The 27,924-nt window shown below is 44.3% G+C and overlaps 1 protein-coding gene across 6 annotated transcripts in view; it reads right to left on the bottom strand.

The window, feature by feature from the left end:
* The window catches only part of Samd4a (sterile alpha motif domain containing 4A), a 198,638-nt gene that overhangs the window by 38,462 nt on the left and 132,252 nt on the right, over nt 1-27,924 (bottom strand). For 5 of the 6 annotated variants that reach the window (XM_063247926.1, XM_063247928.1, XM_003471833.5 and 2 more), the window contains one exon: nt 4,945-5,208. The exons of the other annotated variant lie outside the window; for it this stretch is intronic. In XM_063247926.1, the coding sequence (XP_063103996.1) occupies nt 4,945-5,208 (264 nt within the window). The remainder of the gene's footprint in view (nt 1-4,944; nt 5,209-27,924) is intronic. 6 annotated transcript variants of the gene reach the window in all.

Raw genomic sequence — 27,924 nt, 5'->3', positions numbered from 1 at the left:
AAGCTGTCCTGCATCATGAAACAGTGACTGTGCCCTGCATTTGAAGCTGCTCTCTGCACAACGGCACCCTCCTGAAATCTCTTGATCTGGGCCAGTAGTGGAGGTAACAAATCGCAGGGCCTTAGGACCTGGGCGGAATCTAGGGATTCACTTTTCAAAGACATCAATGAGCAATGAGCATCAATGAGCAAGGACCCATCCGTGCGGGTCACATACTGACACTCGGAGATAAAGAAAAGGCAGCAGATGTGTGCAGATGACATGAGGTCCCGACAGCACCTGGAAGTCAACATTCAGAAAGTAATGACTAGTTTCAGTGACAGACATGCTGAAAGGTGACCGGGGCACTCAGGGGGCGGTGTCATTCCCACTCCATCACTCGGCTCTTTATGGCCCTGAGAGGTGCAGTATTCACCACCACTCCTCCAAAGGGCTCAGACAGGTTTCCTTTCCTTCAAGAGCATCTCACCTCTCAATAATTTTCTAGCCTCATTCCAAGACAGGCAGAGGACTAAAGGTCTACCTTTCAAAAAACACCTCCAAGCCTCACACTGGCTATTTCAGAGTAGATGATTTATTTTCTCTGCTACAGAGAAAGTTTCCCCAAGTTCCTTATCTAAGAAAGAACGCTCAGAAAAGGCAGACCACATATTCAAGTCCTGGCCACCTCCACTCTTCACTGTTATGTGTCTTGCAGGAGCCAAGGGTTCTACCTTTTCTGGTTATCACATCTCTATACAAATAAAACATCAATCTCGGTCCCTACCTGTACGTCTGCGCCATGTGCTGTGAGTACGCCCAGCTGATATTGATTGGTAATAGTGAGAAGAGAACCCAGCACCAGTCACACTCCCATCCACGACACTGAGGGGCGTGCACCCTTCCCCACATTCACCATGCCCCAAGCTGTCCCCATCCTCTTTCTCGTCCTGTGCATCCTTTGCTGGAAGGTGACATCAAGGGTCATCCAGATGTCTCAGGCCGAAACCTGGGCATCAATCTAGACGCCTCCCACACCATCACTGTCCCCATTCAGGAAGTTCCCCTGCACTGTCGTCACCAGTCCTCCGCCTCCACCACCACTGCTGCTTGCCTGGGTCCACCTTCCTTTCCCTCGCCAGTTACTGAAACATTCTCTACCTTTCTGCTGGCCTCCACATCTGGAGCACCTTTCTCTCCTCCTCAGCAAGGTCCGGCTTCCACATTGCTTTGAAGCTCCCTCTCTACTACACAAATCTCAGCGATTCTGCTGAAGGAAATCCTTCAATCATTGCAGGGTAAAAGACAGACAGGGCTTCCTGGGCTAAGCCCTCCCCTCCCCTTCTCTCCCCATCCTCTGCACAGGGCATCAAACCTTCATGCTAATCACGCTGAGACTCTGCGCCAGGCTGCTCACCTCCAGGTACTTTCCCTGCTTTCCCCTCTCATTGAATCAGGACCCTTTCTGGTGCCTGCCCCAACCCAGGGCGAGTCTCCAAGACAGTACAGCTTCACAGCAGTGCCTTGCATTAGGCACCCGCTGGCTGCTCTAGAAGAATGGGGCCCCAGAGCCACTTGTCCAAGCTTCTCTGCAGGAACTCAGACACATCACTGACCTCACCGAGGACCACAGTGAACCGCTGAACCCTTCCTCCCCTGGGCACATCATTCATCAACAGTCCTGGCTTTCTTAAAGTCTCACACAGGTCAATAGCATCACTGAGCAGGAGATGTGAGTGGCAAATAGGATCCCTCCACCAAGTGATCGCTCTGCTTTCTGGGAGATTAGGGGAATCACTGCCCCTCTACCATAAGCCCTCATGTGAGAGAAGAACTAGAGCAGCTTTTGTCCCCATGCTGCTCAGGAAGGGAAGAACTCAGGATTGGTGTCTCTATAGATCACAGGGAAAGTCTAAGAACAAGAACAACTGGATTTAGAAACCACAACTATCATAGTCAGTCTAAACATGTACAACCAGTAGCCTCCATGGGGAATGGGGAAGGGAGGAACATTTCATATTCCAGCTCATTCCCCGCCCCTCTTGGGTTAGTTTCAAGCTGAATGGCCGATCCCAGGTTTCCTTTAGCCTGAGGACGGTGCCTGAGCCCGCTGCAGAGGGAAGGGACAGTCAGTCTGAACTTGGAACCAACTTAAACCACCAGGGTAGGTTTTACTACAAAAGGAAACACGCAGCAGTTAGGCAGATGGTATTACTCTTTTGAGCAGCAGCAGCTGGTCTACCTGGGAAAGAACTTAGTGGCAGGGTGTGCCAACATCAGGGAGAAAGAGGGCTAGAGCAGTGCATGTGAAGGATAAACAGCGAGAAGAGTTTATTCCACATTCTTGACCCGAGAGGTACATTCCGAAAGGGTGACTGTAGCCAAGGCTGGCTAGTCGGTCTGGCTGACGAGGAAGGAAAGGATGAAGATACTATTCCAGCAAGCTCTGCACACCTGTTGGCCAGAGAGACAAATTCACACCAAGACAAGTTCAGCGACGGTGACTTTCTGTTCTTTCCCTAAGGTACAACATCTAGGCAAATGCCTTTCCTGAAGACCTGCGGATTCAACCAGGCTCTACTGCAGACTCCCTGTTCATCTAACTGGGCAGTTCAAGGATGTCATCCTGAATAGGTGTGGACCCTAGTCCTGCCCCAGGTCCTGGGTCACAAGAAGGAAATGACGTAGGTCCAAGAGAAAGACCTGGCTTTTGAAAGAAGCACTTCATTTGATTTTCATGGTGCATTTCTTTAAAAAACAAGAGTGCATTAATTTGGAAATTTAAACTAGCATCTGCTCTTAGACAAGGCAGTCAAACAACAAGCCCTTGGGATGGGTGTGTTAAGGGCTGCTTCTTGGCCACACTTCTAGAGCATTGCATTGAATAACCTGCCAAAGAAGAGGATGCATCCTAGCAGGGTGGGGTAAAGCACAGGGGTTTGGTAATAACTGGCCCCCTGACACTTTGGAATCCTAATGTTTCTGATGTGGACATTTCCATTTCCTAACCTGTCAACTGAACTCAAATATACTTCTCAACAAGTAGAATCCTTCATCATCTAAAATGTTCCTTCACTCAGTTCACTCAAATTTGCCATTTAACTCACTATGATTCATACTTTGACTCCTTATCCAATTCTTTGAGAGAAGGAAATGTCAAAAAAAAAAAAAGGTAGGAAAAAGGTTCAGAAAAGGTAGGAATACATGAAAAGGGGTCTTTTGTTTTGTATAGGCACCAGATAACCCATTTTGTGACCAAAAACTATGGGCCTACAAAGAAAGTCTTAGAGATGCCATTTTTTGTCTGTGTCATTTTCTGACTGAATAAAGGCTGAGGAGATAATTCTTACCAAGTAACCATGGGATAGACCTGAAACTTTGGCAAATTTCGGCTTTTAGCCTAAAACAAGGATTGGATTCGGTTATTTTCTCATTCATGTCCTTTGGGGAATATCTTTATTCATTTCTTACCTCAAAATGTCTGCTCACAATGAATATCTACCTATTTTGGGAGAATGTGTGAGGTAGACAGAGGGCCTCAAAAAAAAAGTAAACAAAACAAAGAAAAAAGAAAAGAAAGGGAAGAAAGAAAACAAATATCCAGAAGCCAGATGGGATCAGCTTTCTTCCCAGGGAGGGCTTTGTCTGGGCTGAAAGGTCTCTCCTCAGACGCCCCCTGCTGCCAGGGTCCTCACAGGCCCGGGTCTCACATACAGGCCACTGGGATGCCAACCTGCAAAGAAGTTGGCTGGACATTTCCTCAGGCACCTCAGGCCCGGTGACAGAAACCAAGCCAAGCCTATCAAGAGCATGGTTGAGCCTCCCCACTGCCTAGAAACCTCACAGCATAAACTCAAGAGTGTTTTGTGCTTTCTCCAAAATGGTGGTGCAGCCCCTGGAAACAGTAAAGGAGAGAGAGGACCGGCATCTCCTCCATACCTGAAACAGCATTTGCTGTCTGTTACACACCGGTGAAGACCCTTTCCTATCAGAGGAAAAGGGTGAGCCCCTGTGTAATTGCTCAGAACCCTCAATGCAGGGGCCACTGCAGATGGGGAGTGGGTGTATAGGGCAGACCCAGATCAAAGGGCTGTGTTTCTCAGCTGCTGGCACCAGGTAGCAGGAGACTGGGTACTGAGTCTCTCATGTTGATGGCCAGCAATTTGCAAGGGGAAGGACCAGAGCAGCAAACCCCAGGTCTGTGAATGTCCTCTCGGTACTGGAGTCCCCGAAGCCAGCCTGGCTCCCGTCTCTCCACTGCCCGTTGCTATGCTTCTGTCTCTAATAAGCACCTCTCCCCCAAAACTTGGAGCCCTGGAACAACGAGAGTCTAAAAATACGGAACATCTCATATGCTTCTCAAGCCTATCATGGGTGATTTGGAAATCTGTATCTCCTGATGAGAGTCTTCAGGAGACACGGGAGATTTCCAGCAACCTCTGTTTAGGCCACCCAAAAGGCCTTTCTCACCTATGTGAAATCCGTAATCAGGCTTAGATCACTGTCAGGCCTTCTTGGTGTGTTTTCATGGCCCAGGCAAGGAAAAGGGTGGAGAGTTTTCTTTGGATATCAAAGAAAAAGGGAGAGAGGAAGCAATTCTGCCCTGAGACATTTAGGAAGGAAAAGAAAAATCAGATCATTGGTTTGTTTTTCTGAATTAGTGACAGGCCCCGGCCACAGCAGCAGGGCAGGGGCTGAAGCAGCTCGGTGGGTTTAGGGACAGATGATCCCTTGTCCCTGCCAGTGAGTGGGATTCAGGAGCTCGTCTGGGGGTGCTGAGCTCGTTGCTCAGCTGGAAGGGGTTCTAGGCCCTTTCCTGTAGGGCCAGCCTATGGGGATGGTTGGCAGCTGCAGGCTCCGGGTGAGGGGCTGGCCTGGCTCTCTCTCTCTTGCTGACTAGCTCCTGTTTACCCTTCCAACTCCAAACAAAGGGAGGGACATCGTGGTCCCTCGGTGGTCACTCACCTTTCATACCACTACCTTCTTCTTGGAATGTGTTACGAGCAGTGGTCTGATCTTCTAAGTGTTCACTCCCACCACTTCCTGAAGAGGCTACACTGCTTTGTGGAGACAGGGGGGCATGATCGGAGGGGAGGCACTGGGGTCCTCTAGCTCGTAAGTCCTCATGAGACATCCATCCATGTCCTAGAGGCTGGTTTGGCACATTCATGGGTGGGGTAAGGGACACAGATCGTTTCAAAGGGCTGTGGTGTGCCTGGCCTGAGAGAACTGGAAAAAAAAAATAAAATGAAATAGGTTATTCCCCCCCCTTTAGCCTGGGACGCAGATTCCAAAATACCTTTGCACCCCAGGTACCCTAACTGCCTTATAACTCTGCCTGTGGCAGAACAGGTGGGATGCAGGCCTGGCAGGGTCCTTTTCTCCAGAGGGTTTAAGAAGGTGCTGTGGGGACCTCTTGGTGGGCCAGGTTGCTCCCAGGAAGCCAAATCTCAGTGACCCTCACACCTGGCTTAGCTGGTATATGGCGTGCATGGGTTTTAGTTCTAACCCTGCACAAGGATCCACACGCCTCAGTCAAATGGCCATCTGCCCAAAGTGGAGAAAACATGCTGGACAATTTATTTTTTTGAAAGCACAAACTCTGGTTATTGGCGCTGTCAGGGAGGACTTCCTGAAGGATGGCAGGCCAGTCACCATTAGGGACACAGGCAGGGCTGAACTACGGGGTGCGAGTTGATGCCTCTGATCAGGAATCGGGGAACACAGCGCTGGAGGTTGGCACCAGCTCAGTGAGGGTTCCCAGCACTAACATGGCCTGGGGTGCAGGACACCGGCAGCTCTGGGTGAAAGGGCCAATTCTTCCCCTTGGCCTCCTAGGTTCCTGCCAAGTTGTACACTGCAAACACTTCCAGGTAACAAGGCTTTCATTCAGAAGCCCGAGGGCTCTTGCTTAGCCGGGCATGGGTTTTACCAGCATGTTCGGCCCTTCCGCACTGTGGGCAACATCTGCGCAGCCCTGGTCTTTAATTTCTTTCCCAGAAAACTAGGAAATAGCAACAAAATTCACATAACTAGCCAAATTGAACAGAAGGCATTCAAAGGAGGTATTTAACCAACATCATTGCCGAGGGAGCCAAGGTTACTCTTGGTTGGTTTTTCTGGGTGTGTAAAGTGACAACTTCACAAAATAAGTCTATTCATAACAGTCTCTCAGTGCCAGTTCCTGACAGGTCCGGTTTATTTTGACTGCTGCTGTGCTAACATGGAATTGAGCCACATGCATTTTAAAACATTTTTCAGGGAAGCCATTAAATTCCATCTCGGGGAGACACTCGCTCGCCCAATTTTGGATTTGTACTTCTTTGTGGCATTGACCTTTCTGTGGTCTTCAGTAGGTAGACCAGATACCCCAATGACGAAGGGTCCTGGCTTTTTGTTAAAGCTGATTTCCTTTTGGGCCAGCACCCTCAGAAAGGTCTGAATCGATGGATGATCACTGTTTAAAAGATAAAGATTACAGTCGAAAGGTGTTGCCAAAAAATGTGGGCTATAGTGGGTGGGGCTATAGTGGGCTATAGTGGGTGGGGCTGTTGATGATCAGCATGTGGTGACCAGGCTCCCACATGGTCACCATTTCCAGTTGGCCCCAGGTGGCCGGGGGGCCGCCTTAGTGCACAGGGATCCGAAACACTGCAACTTTCTTCCCTAACAAAAAAAAAAAAAAAAAAAAAAAGAAGAAGAAGAAGAAAAGGGAGCCGCTGGGCTGGTATTTGTGACCCGAGAAATTGCTAATTTGAGTAAATTGTATCCAAAGCAAGGAATCATCATCTACCTTAAAAATATGCAAAGGGGAAATTGCTTTTTTAAAAAATGACCTCAAATTGCTTGCATATTCACTAAGTAGATGAGTGAAGAAACTCTTTTAATAGGCTCCCTGGAAAATGCAGGGCTACCTGGTTGGAACAGAATTAGCAATGCGGGAGGGAGGAAAGAAAGAAAAATAAATAAGTAAAAAGGAAGCAGCAGTAAAAATGAAGAGGGAAGCCAATAAGAAAAGCCAGACATTCAGAAAATCTGCTTCATGCCTGTCTCCATGTTTACGCAAAACTGGGCAGACTTGTTTAAGGCTGAGCTGAGCACGGGGACGTTTCAGTTTGGACGGCTCAGCTTCCTGGCACCTCTCCGACCTGGGGGCTCTGTGAGAGGTCAGTCAGGTGTGCCTCAAGTGGAAACGGGGTCCCTCTGCCATTCTTCAGCTGGGATTAAGGCCCCAAATGTAGAAATGGCTTTGCCAAAGAGGGCCCCCGGCTCTGAGCTGGCGGGGGCCCCAGTATTAGCTGCCTGCAGGCATTAACTGAATTGATAACTGATAACCAGGGTTGTTACTGTTAGTGTTACTCAGCACTCCTCATCTCTGAGTGCTGAGAAGAGTGTTGGACGTAGACAGCAGCTGAATTCCATTATAGGATGGCATTGGTTTTCTTCTTTGCACCTAAAGTGTTCCTAAAATCACCCCTTTCCTACCACTACTGAGGCGCATCCTTGGAGAGGCTACCAAGCTTCCAGGACTCCACTGGCTATTGCGATTTGGGACTAAATATTTAATTGGACTTAATGATCTCACAGAGATTTGCATGTAAGAACCTACACGTATCAGGCACAGCTTTTAAGAAAACATTGTCCTGAGCTTAACTGAAGCCACAGGCCACAGGACATGAACTTGACCTCTGCCTCTAAAAGCAACAACAACAAAAACTCAATTGTGCCTGAGGTGCCACGGCCTTGTTTTATGACTTTTTTAATCAAAGGCTCCATCTCCTCCGTATTATCAAAGGAGCCTGTTGGTTCTCCTCAGTGGTCACCTAACCCAGGATCATCTCCCTGGGAGCCACCAAGCACCATTCCTGGCATGGAGCTTCTGACTGGCATTGAGGTTCAGAGCTGGGTTGAGCATCACACTGAACCAAGATCAATTCATGTGGGCAAATGCCTCCCTCCTGCAGAGAGAACTGAGGGCCGGGGCCAGTGCAGGTTGTCGTCCTCTGCAGTGGAGACTGCGTGGTGACAGGACTCAGGGTGAAGACAGTGGTGAGTGTGAAGCTGACTTTGGAGTTCTAGAGTGATGTGGTCTTTTCTTTTTATAGCAAGCAGCAGAGGGAATAATAAATGTCACGGGCAGGAGAAGGTGCAAGAAAATGGGCCACACGGTTGTGCAGTTAATGAGGTGACCAGAGGTCAGGCACCTATGCCCATGGCTGGCTTTATTGTTGTTGTTTTTTAAAAAGCTCATCTGAAGCGGTGACACTGAGGAGGCGATGTGCATATGTGGTGGAGGAAAAAATAATTCTCTATGAGTCAGGGAGGAACGAGCAGTAAAAACAGACTTCTGAATAGCTTTTTAGCTGTGGTAGCTGCCCCGGAACAATTCTGGCCAGAGGCTTTTGAATGTGGCTGCTTGTTGACTGCAGTGTCGTCGCCAATAGCTAATGACTCCTTCAGACATCAGCTATCCCATGGTTATAAGTGCTGCCGAACCAGGGCGCCTTTACAGAATTGCCACATAGGTCAGAAATTGGCGAGCGCCAGCAGAACTGAGGTCCTAAACTGGTACTCTGTGTGTGACTGTGACAGTGATGGATCATCAGGGTGATGGATTCATTATATTCAAAATCATACTGCACATCGCCTCTTCTGCTCTTGAATGAATGGAACCAATATTTGGTATTGGGTATAGCACACATTCATTATGCTTATATTTTTAGACCTCTCTCTGAGAAATTTCAAGTCTCTATGTAGGTCTCCTTAAATGCACCATCAGGACACTACCATATTGAGAACACTTATAAATTCAAGTGACTTCAAAGTGAAATAAGTATTAAGTCTAGCTAAAATACCAAAAAAAAAAAAAGCACCCCAAAATAACCTTGCTACAGCAGTTAACAGTGGGACAGAAATACAAAGGGTCTTCTTATTTGGTGATAAACTTGGTCCTACTCAGGACCAGTCAAGTCTTCCAACCTTGTAATTTCTTCTTTTTCATCTCCTGCGTGATCAGTGAGACCCTTTGCGATATATTTTTAGGGAAAATATGATGCCTGGCTCTGGATTCTGTTCTTTACAATATTTCCTTGAAAGCCTAGAATCTGATCGTGTTTTCATTTCCCCTGACCAATGCTTTTTTTATTTTAAAGAGGAAAAAACCCCAATAAAAACAATGATACAGAATTTCAAAACAATAGGAAATTAATAATGGTTAATATATTGCATATTGTTGATTTTTAATTATTGAGATAAGAGGTTTTTCAGGATACTTAGTGCTCTTCGAAGAAAATTAAGTAGAACTACCTCGTAATAAGAGAAATAACAGGGTTTATAGGTAAAGGGAGGTTTGGGAGGCCAGACCAACATCTCCTTGGCAGGTTAAAGATGATTCTCGCTGTGAAGGAGACAGTGAATTACAGAGGCAGCCTGCCTCCTGCACCAAAATTTGACTCAAATTAACTTTCATGAGCTCTTTCAAAGATATGCTGTATACTTCTGTGCTCTCCTTAAATTTACACATGGAATGCAATTTGTACATTAAAAATTATTATCAGTGAAGATTCTTCATATTTTAGATATAGAACCCTCCTGAGAAGAGTTTAATTCAGTAATTTCTAAATTGTGAACCACAAACCCCTGGGTAGCAAAAAGACCTGGAAATTCACTATTGAAATTAATAGCAGATAAATTTAAATGATAGATGCATTAATATCTATGCTAAGTGCATAGACATTTTTTGATCAGCAGACCTGAAGTACGGTGGTTGTTTGAATGGGGATCCCAATTTTTAAATACCAATTATGAAGTCACCTGGTCCTTATGTGCTACTGACCTAGTGCCCTCTCCTGGACAGAGATGACTGCTGGTCACTGTGGTCTTTCTTATGAGATGCAGGCAGCCTCAGGAGCGCATGTGCTGGCTTCCCTTCCTAGGTCGCCTCCTCAAACTCAAGTCCACTGTGACATCTCTGCTTTCACTATGTGTTGATATGTATGTTTAGGTTTAGTATTTTGTTGCAGAGTCTAGAATCTGGACTGCTGAAACTGTTAGAAATTTGACTTCCTTTTGAGTAAAGGCATTAAATATCCTGAGATTCTTCTATGGCCTTCTTTTGCTAAACCAAGTAACTTATGGTCTCAAACCAAGGCTGGGTTCTGTGGTCTCATTGTGCCCTATGAATCCAAACCTATAGGAATAATCTAAAATTTTAATATTTATATTTGTCTATATTCTAAACTCAAGATGTTGTCTTTTTCATGGGGAAAAACATGCAGGGTTAGATTTTCAAATTTCCAGATGATCAGGTGATAGAATTCAATCTAGGAGTAGGTACAACTAAACTTTGTAAACGTAAGTCACACTAATGGAGGAATTTGAAAAGGTAGGAAATTTAAGAATCTGAAAAGAATGAGACCACACATTTTAAAATGTTATTAGGTCTTCTTTCCTGAAGGAGAAGGTACTGGCCAGTTCCTTATGACTTTGGAGACAAACACTATGTGTTGACAAAGCAGGGTAGGAGGAATACCTTAGCTGTTACGAACGGCATGCTTTCATAATACTTCCTAAACTTGCTTCCAAGAGAAGTCTAGAAGCAGCGGTAGAACTTTGGCCGGAAACACCAATTTAGGGACTCATAACATGGAATTGCTGCAGGACAGGGCTTGATCCTTGTCAAATTTAAGAGACAAAAAAGCTCAACCCACGGGAAGCTACAAGAAGACTATTGTTCCAAAGGAACTGGAGCAGGGAGGAGCACTCCTGTCTACTCCCTGAGGTGCAGGCTTGCTTATCAAGCACATTTCAGGTTCCACCCTATGAATTTCTTCTGAGAACACCGGCTTCCGGGCATCTGATGACTACTACCAGAAGCTTTCCATTCAAAGAAGAAAGTTCTGGTAACATTACTTGCATGAATAATTCCAGGCATTTGCTTTAAAAAACAGAAAGGAAGCAAGCCAACATCTAAGCAAGGATCAGGGGGGAATGGCATTAGGCCCTGGATTCCTCTTCTTTGGTTGGTTTTGTGATGCCACAACCAGTAATCTGAGGCCCTGTGGTGGGAATCTTTGGGGAAAGAAAAGATTAACAGTATCGCAAAAATACATTTTGAAAAAATACAAAGCCAGAGTATTTGGTAAGTGACATCATGCAAAAAACAAAACTAAACAAAAAAAACACACCAGTCATGTTGATGGTCACAGACAGATCTGTGTAAGTAGGGGGAGAGGCAAGGAACAAAGGAGAGAATTAATTATTGAGGTTAAAGGTCACATGCTGTGCAATCATTGCGTCAGCAAAAACAAATCTGGAAGGTTAAAAGCTTCAACAGTGCATGCTCACTCTGCTGCTTGTTCAAAAGTTTGGAAAACCAGTGCTCAGAACATCTGGACACCAGAAGATGATTCCCCCTGACGGCCTGGGACTCCGCCTCCTTCTACGGGGAAACGAGAGCACGGTACACAGCGTAGATGTGCTTGGTTGGTGTGGTGCTCCTGACAAGCCTGAGGGCAAAGCCACATGCTTTCTGTGAAGGGAAAGTGTCTACTTTCCCATGCTAACCAAACCAAACCAAAGCAGACCAGACCAAACCAGAATAGACCAGACCAGACCAGACCAGGCCAAGCCAAGCCAAGCCAAGGCAAGCCAAGCCAAACCAAACAACCAAACCAAACCAAACCAAACCAAACCAAACCAAACTAAACTGAGACTCAAGAAGAAGAGAAAGCTACAAAGATCATTCATCCCAACAAGTCTGGCAAGTACACACAGCTACATCTCTTTCCCTATTTAATTAAAATGAAACTGTCTCAGTGTAGGGACAGCTCCTGAGAAGTGTTCGTGACACTGAGAGTCCCTGTCACCTGCGTCAGCTCTTATTACTTTCAGACAGCTCAGCCTTTGGGCAGAGGAAAGCTGTGTGTTCCTGCCTTCACATTATCCCTTAAACACTGGGCTTTTAAGAAATAAATTAGAATGTTTCTGGCAGACTTTTATTACTGCATTAATCTTGGGTACATTTCATTTGTCCTCTTTTGTCAGTTTCTATAAGGGCAGACGTAGGTGTCATCCAGGAGAAAATCTATTCTAGATAACTGCTGTTTGACTTCCTCAGCATCATTATTTATGAAATAGGTTAGACAAGAAGCCGATACACACTTTTTACAGAAATCAGTAGAATCTCATTCATGATTTTAGCTTCAAATCAAGTGGTCCTAAATAAAATACATCCATATTCTCTCTTTCCATTCTATCAAAACCAGGGACATCAACTGTGGAAAGGAGGTGACACCATTAAAGCAGATGCTTGCACCAGCTCAGGGGACTATGGGGGACAACACAGCCAGGGCCCAGTCTCCTGGACATTGGGTTGAATCAGGACTTCAGTATTGATTTATTTTGTTTGTGAATTCAACTAAAGAAAGCTATAGAGATAAGTGAGTGGCCAGGAGTTGATTTAAGCTGGTATTTTCTTTAAAATTTTCCAATGTAAGTGTCAAAAATGCTCTGGTCACTGTATTCAGGGAAGAGAAATAGTAGAAAAATTCAAGATGACCCTGAAATTCGAACTGGTATTTCACCAGCTTGTACACCTACCCAGGAAGCTCTTTTCCTTTGTGGCACTGAGGACTGAACCTAGGGCCTTCACACTGAGCTACATCTTCAATGCTTTTTTTATTTTATATTTTGAGACAGGGTCTCACTAAATTGCTAAGTGGTCCAGCCTGGCTTCAAACTTATGATCTTCTTGCTTCAGCCTCCCAGGGTTCCAGGATCACAGGTGTGCACCACAATATCTGGCTCAGGAAGAACTTCTTAGATTTAAGTAACCGACATCTGCCCTGCACTTAATGGCTCCCAGACTGCTGCTACCCAGGGTGGGGAGCCACGAGGCAATCCAAGCTTGGAACTGCAAAGAGCCTGGGGTTTCATAATGGAGCAATCAAGACCCTCTTGGCACATCCGTCCCAAGGTCACAGCCCATCACTGCACGAATCATCAGGGCATCTTTTTACACCTTGTTACTGTGAGCAAGGCTTACCAAGAGAAGAAGTGAGTCAACTGCTTGAAAGGAGCCAATGATTTAAAACCACGTCCAGTGCCTGCCTTGAAAGGAACCAGAGGCAAAGTCTTCACTGCCTGTAGAGCTTAAAGGCTCCACAATAAGAGGGAAGATGACTCACAGGGTGACAGCACCAATCAGAAGGACCAGCATCATGATGAGGTTTAAATCCTGCTGTCACCTCTCACTCTGTGGCCACTTGGGTGACTGGAACTAGGATTTCTCTGAGCCTGAAAACCCTAAACTTTGCCTTGATCAACCAGCAACACTTTTCTTTTTCTCTCTAGCATGAAGGGGTTATAAATAATTAGGAATGTATTATGCAGTCCTGACTAATTCTTAACTTAGCTCCTCCGAAAAAGGAGGAAAATGAGAGATTCCCAGCAAGGCGCTAGGCAGGCAATTTACTGATTAGGGAATTGGTTCTTGTTTTCATTAAAGCATTCAATCTAAATGTCAAATGTAACAATAACACATAAATGACCACTTTAAAAAAACCCAATCTGAGTTTACACTGTTAATTAGCTGATTTTTTTTTAATTAAGAGAAACTGGATGGCTTAGGCTCTCGTGGCTTCTTGATTATATTTGACTGAACCACCATGTGATTTCCAGGCAAGTTATCGAGGCAATACACACCCCAGATCCAAATCTCACGTCACCTCCATCCTCCTCCTGAATTTAAAGCTGTCACAACCTGACCCTATGTGTGTGGAAACACGATTGGGTTGCTACTGCATTGGTACAACTGATTTATCGTGGTCTGTAATTACACACAACGATTGAAAGTTTTGACTTCACATGGCATTTTTCATTTAAACCATGCCATTCTCCCCTATCCCGGAGAAACAGCCTTTAGGTAATTGCTCTCCATATGTCTCCCTGGGTATCATAAATCCGTCCTGCAATAAAAAGCCTCAGCACGCAGGACTGTTGCACTTGGAGGGCACAGATTGAATAGCTTTCATTTCTTATTGGGTATGAGACGGAGAAGGCTGTCTGGAGCCGTCAGACCCTGGCAGCAAGCGAAACAGGGTGATCATGTGGGTGATCAGAGGGGCTGGGCTGAGGGACTGGGGCTCCCTTTGTCCCCTGTCTGTTGCAGGGCCACCCTTCCCCTAACCAAAACATGGGATCGCTGTCTGTGTGTGTTCATCTATTTACGTGTCTACACTTTCGAGTTGACCTACTTACACAAATCTATTTGTAACCCCAAAATCAATATTTGCAGCATTTTGCAGTCATTTGTAGAAATGAACACAGTTACAAACAATTTGAGCCACCCCCAACACACGCTCCCAGATAAAGCTGAATAAAGTGAGATAGACCTTGTTTCAGCTCTTACACTGCAAATTGGCCTTTCTGTGTGGTCTGTCTGGTGCCTATATTTTTTCTTAGTGATTATACTATTTCAAATAGTCCCCACAAGGTAGCCCAATACTGCCTATGTTCCTACTTGCAAAGAGGTAGTGACTGCCATTTAAGCTTCAATCCCCCAGGAGTTAAGACTGTCCTTGTGAGTTCAATTGGATGCATCAATATATAGTAATCACTTTTAAACAGAAACAAATGATACAATGTTAGGTGCTCACTGGGTGATGAAAATGTTGTGTTCAGACCTCGCAGAAAGCTAACCTTGTATTTCTTCTAGAAACATCTTCAGCATTTGCAGATCGAGGGCTCACAGCAAGAACATGACTATGGTGAGTACTCAGAATGGACTATTCTGAGTTGGTCCTGATCCAAAGTCTTTATTACACCTCCCATCCTGGGACAAGCTACACTTTCCTTTTAGGCCAGTGGTTCTCAATCTCAGTGGGACATCGAACTTTCCTGGAATATTTAAAAACTCCAGTCCTAGACCAGGCAATTGAGAACCCCTAACGTGGGGTTAGGCTTTAATAGGTAGCTGGAACTGAGGACACCCCCATGCCAGTCTGTCTTCCTGCATCAGGCTTCTCCCACACCTTCATCATTCCAAACCTCTCAGGTCAGCTGCTGGGTCTGACTGGTCTTCGTAAGAATGCCCCACACGGCTGGGGATTTAGCTCAGCGGCGTAAGTGCCTGCCTTGAAAGCAGGCAGTTGTGAGTTCTATCCCTGGTACCAATAAAAAGGAAAAAGACAAAAAAAAAAAAAAAAAAAAAGAATGCCCCACACTAAGAGCATCTCATTTACTTTTCAAGTGACCTTTAAAATCAAAGTTCAAATCAGCACTTCTCCAATCTTGTTTGCTTTTGTTTTGTGCAAACTCCTGCCCAAGACTGTATCACTTCTGCCCTGATCTCCAGATAAAATTGCTGATATTTTGGTACCAGATTGCTAATCCAAATGATACTGGAGAAGGTGCTTCTGGAGAATTCTTAGACATATATTTTGCCCCTTGTGGCCATTTTCACTGATGCTAAGCAGGAGGAGGGAGGGTTTCTGAATGTGAACCAGCTGCACAAACCCAAGAACGCATGTGATGGCACATATAATAAGATAAAGTTAAAAAGAAAAAAAAAAAACAAAGGAAACCCAAGAACACACTTCCTCTTCATTTGCTTGACAAATGACTCTCAGCAAGGCAAAAAAGTTTTTGCAGGACTGGCTTCACCAGGAATCTTGTCAGAAAGACGACTTGTGAGTGCATCCCAGGCCTACTGAATCAGAACCTACCTCTCAAAGGGCCGCCGGGAGATCTGTGTGAACACTCAAGCTTAGAACATGCCAGAGACCCAACTGTGACTTAGTGGCTTATATTCTTAATGGTGTGTGTAGGTTTCCACTGAAACCAAAGCAGCCTACGAAAACGACAGGAATCTGGGATCTGAGTTGGAATTCATGTGACCCTTTTGGGCCTCCATTTTCCCCACTAGTAGCTAGCAAAATGCAACCTCATGGAAGTGTTGGGGGTGGGGAATGAAATCATTTCATGTACATGAATGTGTTTTGCAAATGTTAAAATGCCACAGATTCGGGTTATCAGTTGTCAGAGTGGAACTAATTCTATATAAATCAACACTGCTAATGCAAGAGAAAGCTCAAAGGACTAGTTCTAATAACATTCATGCAGCTTTTTTGAAATATTACATTGTCCTGAAAAAATTTCTTCAATCACTTGATAATGTTTCACAGGTTGACAGGAGATGGACCTGTCACACCAAAATGAATGTTTACCTTGGTTGTTGAGAATTCTGACTACACAGGTGGACTTCTCTCCACCTGCCTGGTCAGTCTTTGCCCTTGATGCACACTCAGCTTGGCTCTTCCTTGTTCCCACACCCATTTTCCTGTTCACATACCTATTTCCTGAAGGAGCCAGGACACACCAAACACCTTTCTTTTACTAAATTTCAGTGCCTGGAACTCCTGTGAGAGCTTCTTTCCATCCTGACATTTGCAAGCCATTCTGGTGGCCTGAAATCCTCCTCGAAGATCCTGAATACCTCTGTTATATCAAGAAATTCAGGCCAAAAACCTGTTATGTGGCTGGGTGACACTGGGTCCCTCACTTGTAAAACAAAGGGGTTGGAGTAGGTGAATTCATTCATTCACCAGACATCTGAGAGCCCACCATGTGCCAGTCTCTAAGAGCTGAGGGCACAATGTTGAAAAAGCCACTGTGCCCAATGGATGCTCTCTCAGCTCTGCCAGGGTCGCTCTTCAATTATGCTATCACCTTATTTATGTGGTACAGTTCCCTCTTACACTCCATCTCATTTGGATGGGATACTGCTTTCCCCATGGTATTTGTTTCTCTGTATGTCTGTATGTCGGCCTTGTGGTGCCAGTAGACTGAGCAGCCAGGGTGTGGAAGGACAGCAGCTGCCAGCTGCTCCCCAAGGGCTGGATCCCGGAGGAAGGGCTGAGCGGAAGTATCATTCCTCCCCATTCTGGGCTCCTCCCATTGCTCCTGCATGTTCAGGCTCCCATGAAAGGGAGAATGAATGGATTCTCTGTCTCTGCTCTGTTCCCATCCTACCTGCTCAGGGAAGGGACATTATACAGTCATTTTCCCCAGTGCAACCCAAAGATCCACCCTTGAACACCACCTTTCCCAATCCGTTGAACCCCTGATGAGGTCACATGGGAGTGAACACAATGACAACATCCATTACCATTTGCTGACTGCATGTCAGGGACTCAAGTAAGTGTGGCCACACACTGTTCCATGTAATCCCCATCCAGTGCCCTGCAGAGGTAGGTTCCATCATCACCCCCTCCCCAGCCCCTATTCACACACAGGAAGCTGAGGTGTGGCGAGATAAGGGAGTTGTCAAAGATCAGACATCAAGGAAGTGTCTTGCTGACCTGCGTTCTTAAGTTCAAAACAATACTGAGTCTCATGGTGGAAAGAACTCTGATCTTAATCTATAGGGCTGGACATTGAACAATCAATATCTAAAATCCTGAGCAAGTCCACTAGCCTCTGAGGGCCTCAGCATATTCAGCTGGAGAACAGAACAACAGTGACACGTATTCTTCCTACCTTCTGTTGTTGCTATGGGAATCATATGAAATGGATGTTCTCTGCATGATCCAATCATTGATCCAACTATATATCTACCCATCCACTCATCCATCCATCCATCCACCTACCCATTCATCCATCTGTCCATCCACCTACCAACCCACCCATCTATCAACCCATCCATCCACATACCCATCTACCCATCCATCTGTCCACCTATCTATTCATCCATCCTGCCATCTACCCATTTATCTATCCATCCATCCATCCATCCATCTACCCATCCATTCAATATTTGCTGATCATCTGCCTTGTATGGGGCATATGCTAGGCACTGGGAAGAATGATGATAAAGGCTCATTAATATAAGAAGTTGATTTTTGAAATGAAAAAATATTAGTTGCTACCTTCTTGGAAAAAGAGTTTAAGCTAACTTTCTAATTTAGTCACTCATTCTCTATGCACAGGGCATGGTAGTAGTGACTAAGGCTACAGATGCCAAAAAGAGTATACCTACCAGATAGGCACACACAGATGCAAGCAGCATTTCTTATCATTTTCTGAGTCATTGCTTTCTATCATTTGGAAACACACAGCAGCTAGGAGCTACAAGGCAGTGTTAATATTCTAAATAACACTTTGCATGAAGGTGAAGAATTGCTGAAGGAAGTCAAAATTTTAGGTGATTTCAATTTCAATTAATTTGTCACAGTATCAATGACTAACGGGAGTTTCTGAGGAGGTGGTGATGTGCCAAGACCAAGATGCCTCTCTGAATCTCACCTTCCTTTTTAGAGCGACAGTGTGAGGGGAATTAGATGAATGTCAAAAAGCTATTTCTCCTTGGTGTCTGTGGTAAATGTTCATACTGATTCCTTGGATTCAAGTTTCCTTCCATGCAACTGTTTAAAATCCATGGCTCTGAGTAGCAAAAGATTCCCCAGAACCAAATTAGAAATCACCTGCCTGGCCACATGGAAAGCATCTCTCTTCCATTTGGGTTCTCCCAGACAGCTCATAAAGCTATGGTTCTGGTCTCGTGTGGGTGGTGAGGAGAGGCAAGTGCATTTTTTAAAAAACTCCAATCCAGATCAGATCTTTTTACTTTTAAATGCTAGAGAAACAGCAGACTTAAGTGAGACAACCTGGGCTTTTATATATATATATTTTTTTCCTTTAAAAATGTTAAAATAACCCTGCTGTTTCCCTAAAGGACAGGCTGTGCTTTAAGACTGTGTCTCCTGAAGTGAACATTCTGCCTCTCACCTGGTCCCAGGGGCGGCTGGGACAGAGCTTCACATTCTTGAGTCGGGACCTCAAGAAAATTAGTGGAGGGTAAAGCCAAGGCCGACTGAAGAGTGCCTCCAGCTAACACTTTCTGTGCCCAGTGCAGAAGGGCCTGATGGGATTTTAATGATGGCGGTACCCTTCCTGAACTCTTTCCCTAAGAACATTATTTTCAGAAGACTGGAAGGCAGCAATAACACTCTAATTTGTTCCCTGCATTTATCTATGGCCTACATTATCAAAAAATTCCAGAACATTAAAGCAGGAAGAGATTTCATGATGAGATAACCATCATCTAATCCATCCCTCATGGTTACTTTATTAGTTAAGAAATCAAAGAGAGGTATCAATTGCCCAGGGTCACTAAAAAACATGTTAATATTGAAGCTAAAACTTTGATTCTAACATTTTTTATCTTCATGGTTTACATTAGATCAACAGTCACCAGTTTTCATGGCAATCTCATTGAAAGAGTGTAGAAAAACAGCAAAGGAGTAGGACAGTGATGTAAAAGGATAATCCTTCATTTGGCGCTAGAGTTTTATATGTTGGTGGACCCGAATCTCCAGGCTTTTGGGAGCACACAGCCGCATAATCAAAGAGTCATGCAATACAGCAGGAGCGAGGGCCTACAAAAGGCAACTGTATGGTACTGGAGTTTTTCCAGGCTTGATGCCATCTCATCTTAACACCGCCCTGGGATTTTCCAGGGCTGGACATTCTGTGTTTGTCCTCCTCTTGCTGACTATTCACCTTGGCTTCTACCACTTGTCACAGCATGTAGGGGACCCTCCCATTTTCCCCCAATTCGTTGAAGAGACTTCTGTAAAGGCAAGTCCAGTTTGTGAGTCTGTGGACTGGAAAAAGCAACACCTCTTTGGCCACCCATGGAAGACTTATTATTCTTCATGATAGTTAATCCCATTACTCAGCTTGGGTGTATTTACTGACTTCTGCATTTTTTAATCATGGAATTACATTTGTGTGAGGTTTCCACTTGGGATATCCATGTGTAGACTACTAGAAGCCATCAAAGCACGGCCACCAAATCACATCTATCGAGCTACCAAATTGTGTCTCTACTGATATCATCTGAGAAGAATGGACATTGTCCCAGGAATGGGACTCCTGTAAGACCTGAGCTTTAGAGACTCTTTTATTTTGTCATTTAATGTACTTCATAACTAAGGAGGACTGTAAAACCTGTCATTATAAAGCCTGAAAAACCTTCAGGAATCATTTCATCAGCATTTCTGTTCTTCCAGCCTCATTTCCAGATATGAAGATGGGCACTGGGGAAAGCAGGTGACAGGCAGCTGGTGCCACAGTGCATGAGAGGAAGCGAGCTCTCCTAGGCCTATGCTTGCACAGTGTGATCTCTGACAGGTGCTGACCTTCCCAGTGCAGACCTTTTACCTTGAGAAAGGTATCATCACACAAGCAGGAGGGTTAGGATGGGAAGATTGCTCTGGGGAAAAGTGAGAGTTCAAGGGAGCTCTGAAGGAGGAGAAGAGATTTTGGGCATGTCCACTGAAGATTTCTAAGACAGAGGCAGACAGACAGACAGACAGACAGAGACCGAGAGAAAGAGTGGAGGTGGGGAGACAGAGACCATCTCCATTTGAAGCCAATGGCTCAGAGTAGCATAAGGGTTAAGTTCCACTGCCTAAGTTTCAAAGCTTACACTAATTATAGTAAGACAGTTATTTATTGGGCTATCAGCACTATAGTACCATTACTCATGCGTAATTTGCTTACTCATTCGATAAGCATTTATCGGACACCTCCAATACGCCAAGCAAAGTTCTGGACAATGGAAATGTGGTGGTAAATAAGACTTCTTGCCATTTATATTCTAGTGGGGGACACAGATCATCAACAAGTACACAAATTAAAATAGGCCTCTACTTCATGCAGATGTCATTGCTGTTCCTCCTGAAAACACTGAAGGACAAAAGATGCAAGAGAGAGGATGACCGGAGATGAGGGGTTATCAACAGACCATGGAAGGTGACAAAACGTTGGAAGCCGGAAAACAGGAGGGCAAGGAGGAAGTGCCTCGCAGACCAGGAAGGTGCCCCAGATGGCTGAAGTCAGGGAAAGCCTGACAGCTCAAGAACTGCCCAGAAGCTAGGAGCAGGCCCCTCTCACAGCATGGGTACAGGGAGGGCTAAAAACAGCTTTGGTTTAAAGTGTGTCTAAGGGCTGGGAAGCCACTAAGTTCAATACCTTGCCCCACACCGTCAGTAACTGTCATTCAGCACTTGTCTTCTTAATAGCCCGAAAAGCCCTAGCTGCTGGGCCTGGACCTCTCAGGGAGAGGCTAGAGGATGCCCCTAGGAGAAAGAGCTGGTGCACAAGAGAATTATAGATGGTGATGGATGTCACACACACACACACACACACACACACACACACACACACAGAGGCCAGGTGCCTACCTGATTTTTCTATGATAAAATTCATATATACATTCCTTATGTGAAAGCCAAGAACCAGTGACGATGACTAAGGACTGCCCCTTGCTGGAGATAGAGTCCAAAGCCAGGAGGAAAAGAAACTCTCAGGAGACATTAATAATAGAAGAAGAAAACCACATCAAGTGTTACAGCTCCATAAAAACCAGAAAAAAACTTTCTGTACTAATAAAACAAGAATAAAATATCACACAAAAAGGAACATTCAAAGAATAAGAACTCATGGAAATCTGAAAATATGATAGCAGAGATTGAAAATTAGAGTAGGTTTGGAAGATAAAGTTATAGGAATCACCCAGAGAGGAGAGAAAGGAAGGAAAGAAAGAAGGAATCAGAAAAATGAAAGAAATGAGGAGAGTAGCTCTCTAAGAAGCTATTACCTGATTGTTCTTGAAATAGAAGACAGAAAGTGAAGGCAAGGAAATTAGTTTTAAAAGTGACGAACATCTCTGAGAACTAAAGTAGCCCACATTTTTAGACCAAGAGAACTAGTTTGAAGGTCACCAGCACAGACTGGAGTAGGAGGATGGAAGGATCCAAGAAGCTCACTTTCAAGAAAAAAGATTAGACAAAGCAGAACCACACCTTCCTATGAAGCAGGTTCCACCCTCAGACCGGTATATGAGACTCAGCAAGGAGCAGACCACAGCTTCCAGTGAACAGCCAGTGTACGGGCTGGGAAACCAGAAGAGCATCTCCCTGATCTGGGTAAGCATCTGGCTGATTCAGACGACTCAGGGTGAGGTGATAGCAATAGCTTGATGCTTGTATTGTTTGGCTGACTTTGCAGACCTGGGGCTGGTGGTCTGGGCATCTACTTGGAGGATGGCAGTGTGCACTGTGCCAACTGTGGGGGTTTCCTCCTGTCTTGGTTTTGAAACAAGCTTCTTGATTTATCTGATTTTTCTTTTTTCTCTTTAAAATAAAATTAAAAATCAAGAAAACTCAAAAGATATTTAACATCCAGAGAGGATTTTCTCTCTGGGTGTTAAGTATAAGGGAGGGTGTGTAGTTTGAAGACATCAAGGCCAAGAGAGGTCAAGGTGTTTCTCCAAGGTCACACAGGTAGCACTCCATAGAGCAGGGAGTGTCTAACTCAAAGTATGTGCCCTGCACCACAACTAGGTACAGCTGTGAACTTTCTGGGCTGATTCTGCTATCCAGTGACTGGCTTAGGTTGGTGCTGCTGACACACTCCTACAAGGACCAGAGGGTCAGAGGAAAGGTAGTGTGGAGAAGGTGGAGTTATTTGCTTCAACTCTTCAGTTCTAGAAACTTGGCCATGTCCATTTTAGGTTGGAAGTTGTGGGTGACCCAAGTTGGAACGATCCTAGGAAGTTAGACCTTGAGTTCACCTGTAGGAATTGAGGGCAAGTAAAGTCTCCAGCCAGAAGGACATCTCCATGCTACCTGGTCATGGGCTTGAATGTGTGGTTCCCAATGGGATCCTCATCCCCACCATCATGGACTTGTTTGGGACCAAAATTTCATCAGTGTTTCAGTGGTACAGTCTTGGAACTGGAGTTCTTAGGATTCATTAAGGTGAAGATGAATCTGGGTGTCAAGCAGGTTCTTTGGAGAGCTGCCAGATCAGCCAAGGGCCCATTCACATCTCTGCCTGTCTGGATGATTCCAAGGGGGTGGACTGATCTAAAAAGGGAGGGCAGATGGGCCAGCTGTATCTGAATCAGGATTCTAAAGCAAACTACATCCAGCAAACATCTCGTTTCTCTCAGTCCCCATTACTCAAGGTGGCAGAGGTGTGTCCTAGATAAATCATTAAGTGATTTACCCAATATGATGAAGTGGTGCTAACAGTGACCCAGGTCAAGGAACCTCAGCAGTCCTTCCGCCTGGAGTTACAAGTTTGCAAGTTCAACTCTTGCTTCTTGCTCTTAAGCCATTGCAGGGGTTGGCAAAATGAGAAAGCCTCCTGTTCACTTTGCAGCTCTTTTCCCAGAATGAAGATCCAAGAAGCCAGCATGAAATCCTATACTTGCTCTTTGCTCTAAGAAAACACATTTAGGGCTGGGGAGTTAGCTCAGAGGCATAAGCGCCTGTCTGGCAAGCTCAAAGGAATGAGTTCAATCCCCAGTACAAAAAAAAAAAAAAAAAGAAAGAAAGAAAGAAAGAAAATACACTTATTCTTTCCATCAAGCTTTCAAAGAGTCTGCTCATGGAACTGCTAAGGATGGAAGGTGACTGGCACTAACACGTGTAGACGGGAGGATGTGGTCACGCGTGTGACCCTGTGTCATGCTACTGCAGTTGAGTGTGCTTAGGGAGTTTTCTCCAGGCAACTGCTTCTCCAGTACCCCATCATTAGCTGCTGTCTCTGAACTGCATATAGATTGAGTGGTGGGGAAAGAGGAGCAAAAGAATAGCTCCAGAAGCAAAAATTATGCAGCTGGCCCCAGCTAGAGAAACCGAGAGATCACCAACAGAATACTGGAGGAGGAACTGTGACCATCCAAAGTTTTCAGTTCTTTTTCACAAACTTCCCAGATGGAAATCCTTCAAGCAGCACAGCATTTGTTGACAGTACTCTTTCCTGCCTAACAGTGAACCATAGCCAGAGCAGCAACGCTTACCTTGATTTTAGGATCTGCAGTTCAGATCTACTTTTAGGAACCTGTTGGGCTCAACCACATGGTCAGTCAAAGAAAAGACCCTCTTGAGAATCAGGTGCTTTCAGACTTTGAGGCTTAGCAATTAACGCACTGGGATCCCAGTGAATGTACAGTCACATTGCCAAAAGTAAACAAATGTACATTTTGACTCAAAGATGCCTTTATGACTTTTAGATTAATATTTGCATATCTGTTCAGTTGAGGTGTTAAAATTGTCCTGTTAGGAGGAGAACAAAAAGTCAAGAAGCAAGACCTCCCTGCAAGGTAGTGCCATGCATGGGCTGCTGTGGGGAGAACCAGATGCCAGCCCCTTCCTGTAAGTTGGTGCCATTTGTGGACTGCAGGCCAGAACAAGAAGTCAACAAGAAGCAAGCCCTCCCTGCAAGTCGGCACCATGGGCAGGCCACCATGTGGGGGCGAGCCAGACACCAGCCCCTTCCAGCGTGGACTGGGAGATAAGAGCCCAGGCATGCCCCTCCCTGCCCCTGCTATAAGCGACCAGCTGGATCTGGAGAAATACAGGCTGCAATGATAGCTATTGAAGTAAAATACAATTTAATGCTCATAGTGTTTAGTGTTTCATTGATTTTGCAGGCCTAAAGTTGGTAGTCTGATCAACTATTCAGAGGATAACAATACACAAAGTAGCATCTATGGGGGATCACCTTCTCAAGATGGTAGCCATCGTTGGTTCCCTATGGTTTTGTTTTGAAGTCTTGCATCATTTTCATTGTTCTGTTGGGGTGGGTTTTATTCTGTTTTGTCTTGTTTGATGTTATTATATCTGATGGCATGGGCAGCTATTTCAAAGAAAACAAGATATATTATGGTACCCATTTTGGATTTACTATGATCTGGTTTTGAAGTCCTTTACTACATTTATTGTTTTGTTTTTATTGGCTCTATTCTGTTCTGTTTTGTTTGATTTTTACTATGTCTGAAAGGATGGGCAGCTATTTTGAAGACATTATGGTAATCATTGTTGACTTCATTATCTTGTATTGAAGTCTTATCTCACTTACACTCTTTTGTTTTGATTAGCTTTTTCTGTTTTATTTTGCTTGGTTTTATCCTCTTTAAAATAAAAATTACAAAAATAATTATCCTGTTAAACCTAGCAGAGTTAATGACAATATCACAGGCAAAAAAATACTGTATTGAGCGACAATAAACACATGGCAATAAAAATACACTTTCCCACAATCTAGCTCCCTAAGGCCTACACCAAAATTCTCCAACTTTCCAACCATCTTGCAGTCTTGAGAACTCCAGTGCCCAGTGGATGCAGTTCCAGGCTATACTGCAGCCAAGACCTGTGTCAGCATTTCTCCTCTGCTCTTGAATGGATTTGGGAAGACCACATTCTCTGAATTTACAGGCACAGCTGTAAAGGGGGTTAGAGCCACCACCTGCCCCACTCATGCAATTTGATATAAGTGGGATTTGCTAAAAACAGCCAAGCAGGCCTATAATCCCAGCACTCTGGAGGTAGGGGCAAGAGGATCATGAGTTCAAGCTCAGCCTGGACGATTTAGATCCTATCTCAAAATAAAAGATAAAAAGGGCCTGGGCATGTAGCTCAGTGCAAAGGCCCCAGTTCAATCCCTTAGTACTGCAAAAATAAAACAAAATGAAACACTGTAAAGTAAGTTTCTCAACATACAACAATAATCCCAACATATAAAGAAGATGATTGTAACATACACTAAAAAAAGTCACCTACAGGGAAGAGTTAAGTATATCTCTTACCATATACTAAAAGCAAATCAAAATGGATCAAAGACCAAGATGTAAAAACAGAAACAATGAATCTACTGGAAGATAAAACTAGTAAAATTCATAAAGGCATAAGCAAAGCCCTTCTGAACAGAACCTCAGTTGCACAAGAAATAATACCAAGAATTAACAAATGGGAGTCACCAAATTTAAAAGCTTCTGCACAGCAAAGAAAACAACCAACAGAGTAAAGAGACAACCTAGGGTGGACTAATTCTAGATATTAGATCCATAAAAATAAAAGACACAATCAAAAAATGGCCAAATACTTCTCAAAGGAAAAACTACAAATGGCCAATAAATACATGAAAAAGTGTTCAGCATTTTCACCCATTAGAGAATTGCAAATCGAAACAATCTAAGTTTCATCTCACTTCAGAAAAAATGGCTATCATCAAAGTCTTATAAAATAAAAAATACTGGTGAAGTTGTGAGGAAAATGAGTCCTTTTACATTTATCGGTGGGAATGTAAACTAGACTGCAAAGCCATTATGGAAACCAGTAAGAAGATCTGTCAAAAAAAGAGACCCAACTAAAAATTCTGTTTGATCTAGCTATAGTAAGCTTCTTCTGGATATCTTCCCTGAAGACTTAAAGTCATCAGATTACAGTGATCCATGCATACCCAGGTTTTCAGTGGCACAACTCATATGCCCATCACTAGATGAACAGATAAAGACAATGTGATATGCAGAAATATAGATACACAGATATACATTATCTATCTCAACCATAAAGAAAGATAAAGTCATTTGTAGGAATACAACTGCACCTTGAAGTCAATGCTAAATGAAATAAAACCAACACAGAAAGTTCAATATAAAATGATTTCTATTAAATGAAAAGCCCAAAATGTAAACAGGTAAATAAGACAGAGAAGGTAGTAAATAGGGAAATAGATTTTGTGGAAACCAAAAGGAGATTTGGGGGCGGAGGAAAAGGGTAGAGCCAGAGGGAAAGTGGTAGTGAAAATTATAAAGATATGATATATGTACCAATTCCCCAAGATGAATAGTTATGATGCATTACACATATACATAAGAAATATGTCACAAAAATCACCTGCAGAAACCCTTTCAATATTTGTTATTTGACAGACTTTATAGATTATTAATATTGATAAAGAATCTTAGGAATGAATGAGGTTCTCAGATTTTAAGAGTTCCTGCCAATAAAGACCATTTAGCAACTAGACAATTCAGATCTCATATCACAATTTTAGTCCCTGGGAAAGTGATCTGAGTTTTAAAAATGAAATTTCAGGCAAAATGAAACATGTCCATCAAATGTGTTTTCAATCCTAGGTTTCACCTCGATTCCAAGGACAGATACAAGAGTTCACACAGTGTCTCAGTACTCCTCCCACCCAGCCGGCCCCTTCTTCTCAGGCTCTCTGTGACATCTTGGGGCCCCAAAGTTAAGCATGAGTGCCCTAGCTGCCCACTGATGCCAGTCAGAGACTGATACAAGTCTCAGTTTATCTTGACTTGGCTACAGAAAGGGGTTTTTATTTTTTAATCTAAAATGGTCAGTTTTTGGACAACCCCAAACGTGCATAGCCCTGCTCCCACTGTGGAAATGTCTGAGTTGGCCACGTCACGTGGCAATAAAACCAGGTATTTACTGGAGCTCTTAAAACAAAGACTTATCAGACCTCCTCAGCCAGTCCACTTTTCCTCTAAAAGGACCCCATCATGATGAAACCACAAACACAGTGCAAGTATGGCTTCTTAGCAGGCTCATGGTACCAGCAACCAGACTGACTGCACCTCTGGTGATGCTATTTTTCTTTAAGAAAGAAAAGAATCTGCAAGTGTAGGTGGAGCATGTTTCAGGGTACACTCATCTGCTGAGACCTAAGCCAGTACTGCTCAGCAATCTTCTAAGACACTAAGGACCGCGTGGTGGTGCCTCCCCGTTAATAAACCTTAACATGCTTCTAACTTATCAAGTCACTGCTTAGTCAGCATTCTCTCCCACTTTTAGGATATCTTCTTCTCCCTCTCTCTTCACTGACACCTTCGTGTCTTTCCATAGGTGACCCATGGCACCGGGGTGGCACTCACTTTACCAGAGTGAAACTGCAGTCCACCCCACACTTCCTGATTCTGTATTCCAGGTGGCCGCTGCTAGCAGTCACGCTCTTTAAAATGCAGGGACCAGGATACTCTCTGTGCGCTGAGTGCAGCAGGGGTCTCTTCCTGACTCCAAGACACCTGCCATTTCTCTCGGATGCTTCGCTCTTCTCCCATCT

This window comes from Cavia porcellus, unplaced genomic scaffold (assembly GCF_034190915.1).
Source record: "Cavia porcellus strain 051 isolate PalLab524CR breed Dunkin Hartley unplaced genomic scaffold, mCavPor4.1 scaffold_1, whole genome shotgun sequence".
NCBI lineage: Eukaryota > Metazoa > Chordata > Mammalia > Rodentia > Caviidae > Cavia > Cavia porcellus.
This window is presented reverse-complemented; position numbering and strand designations above follow the sequence as displayed.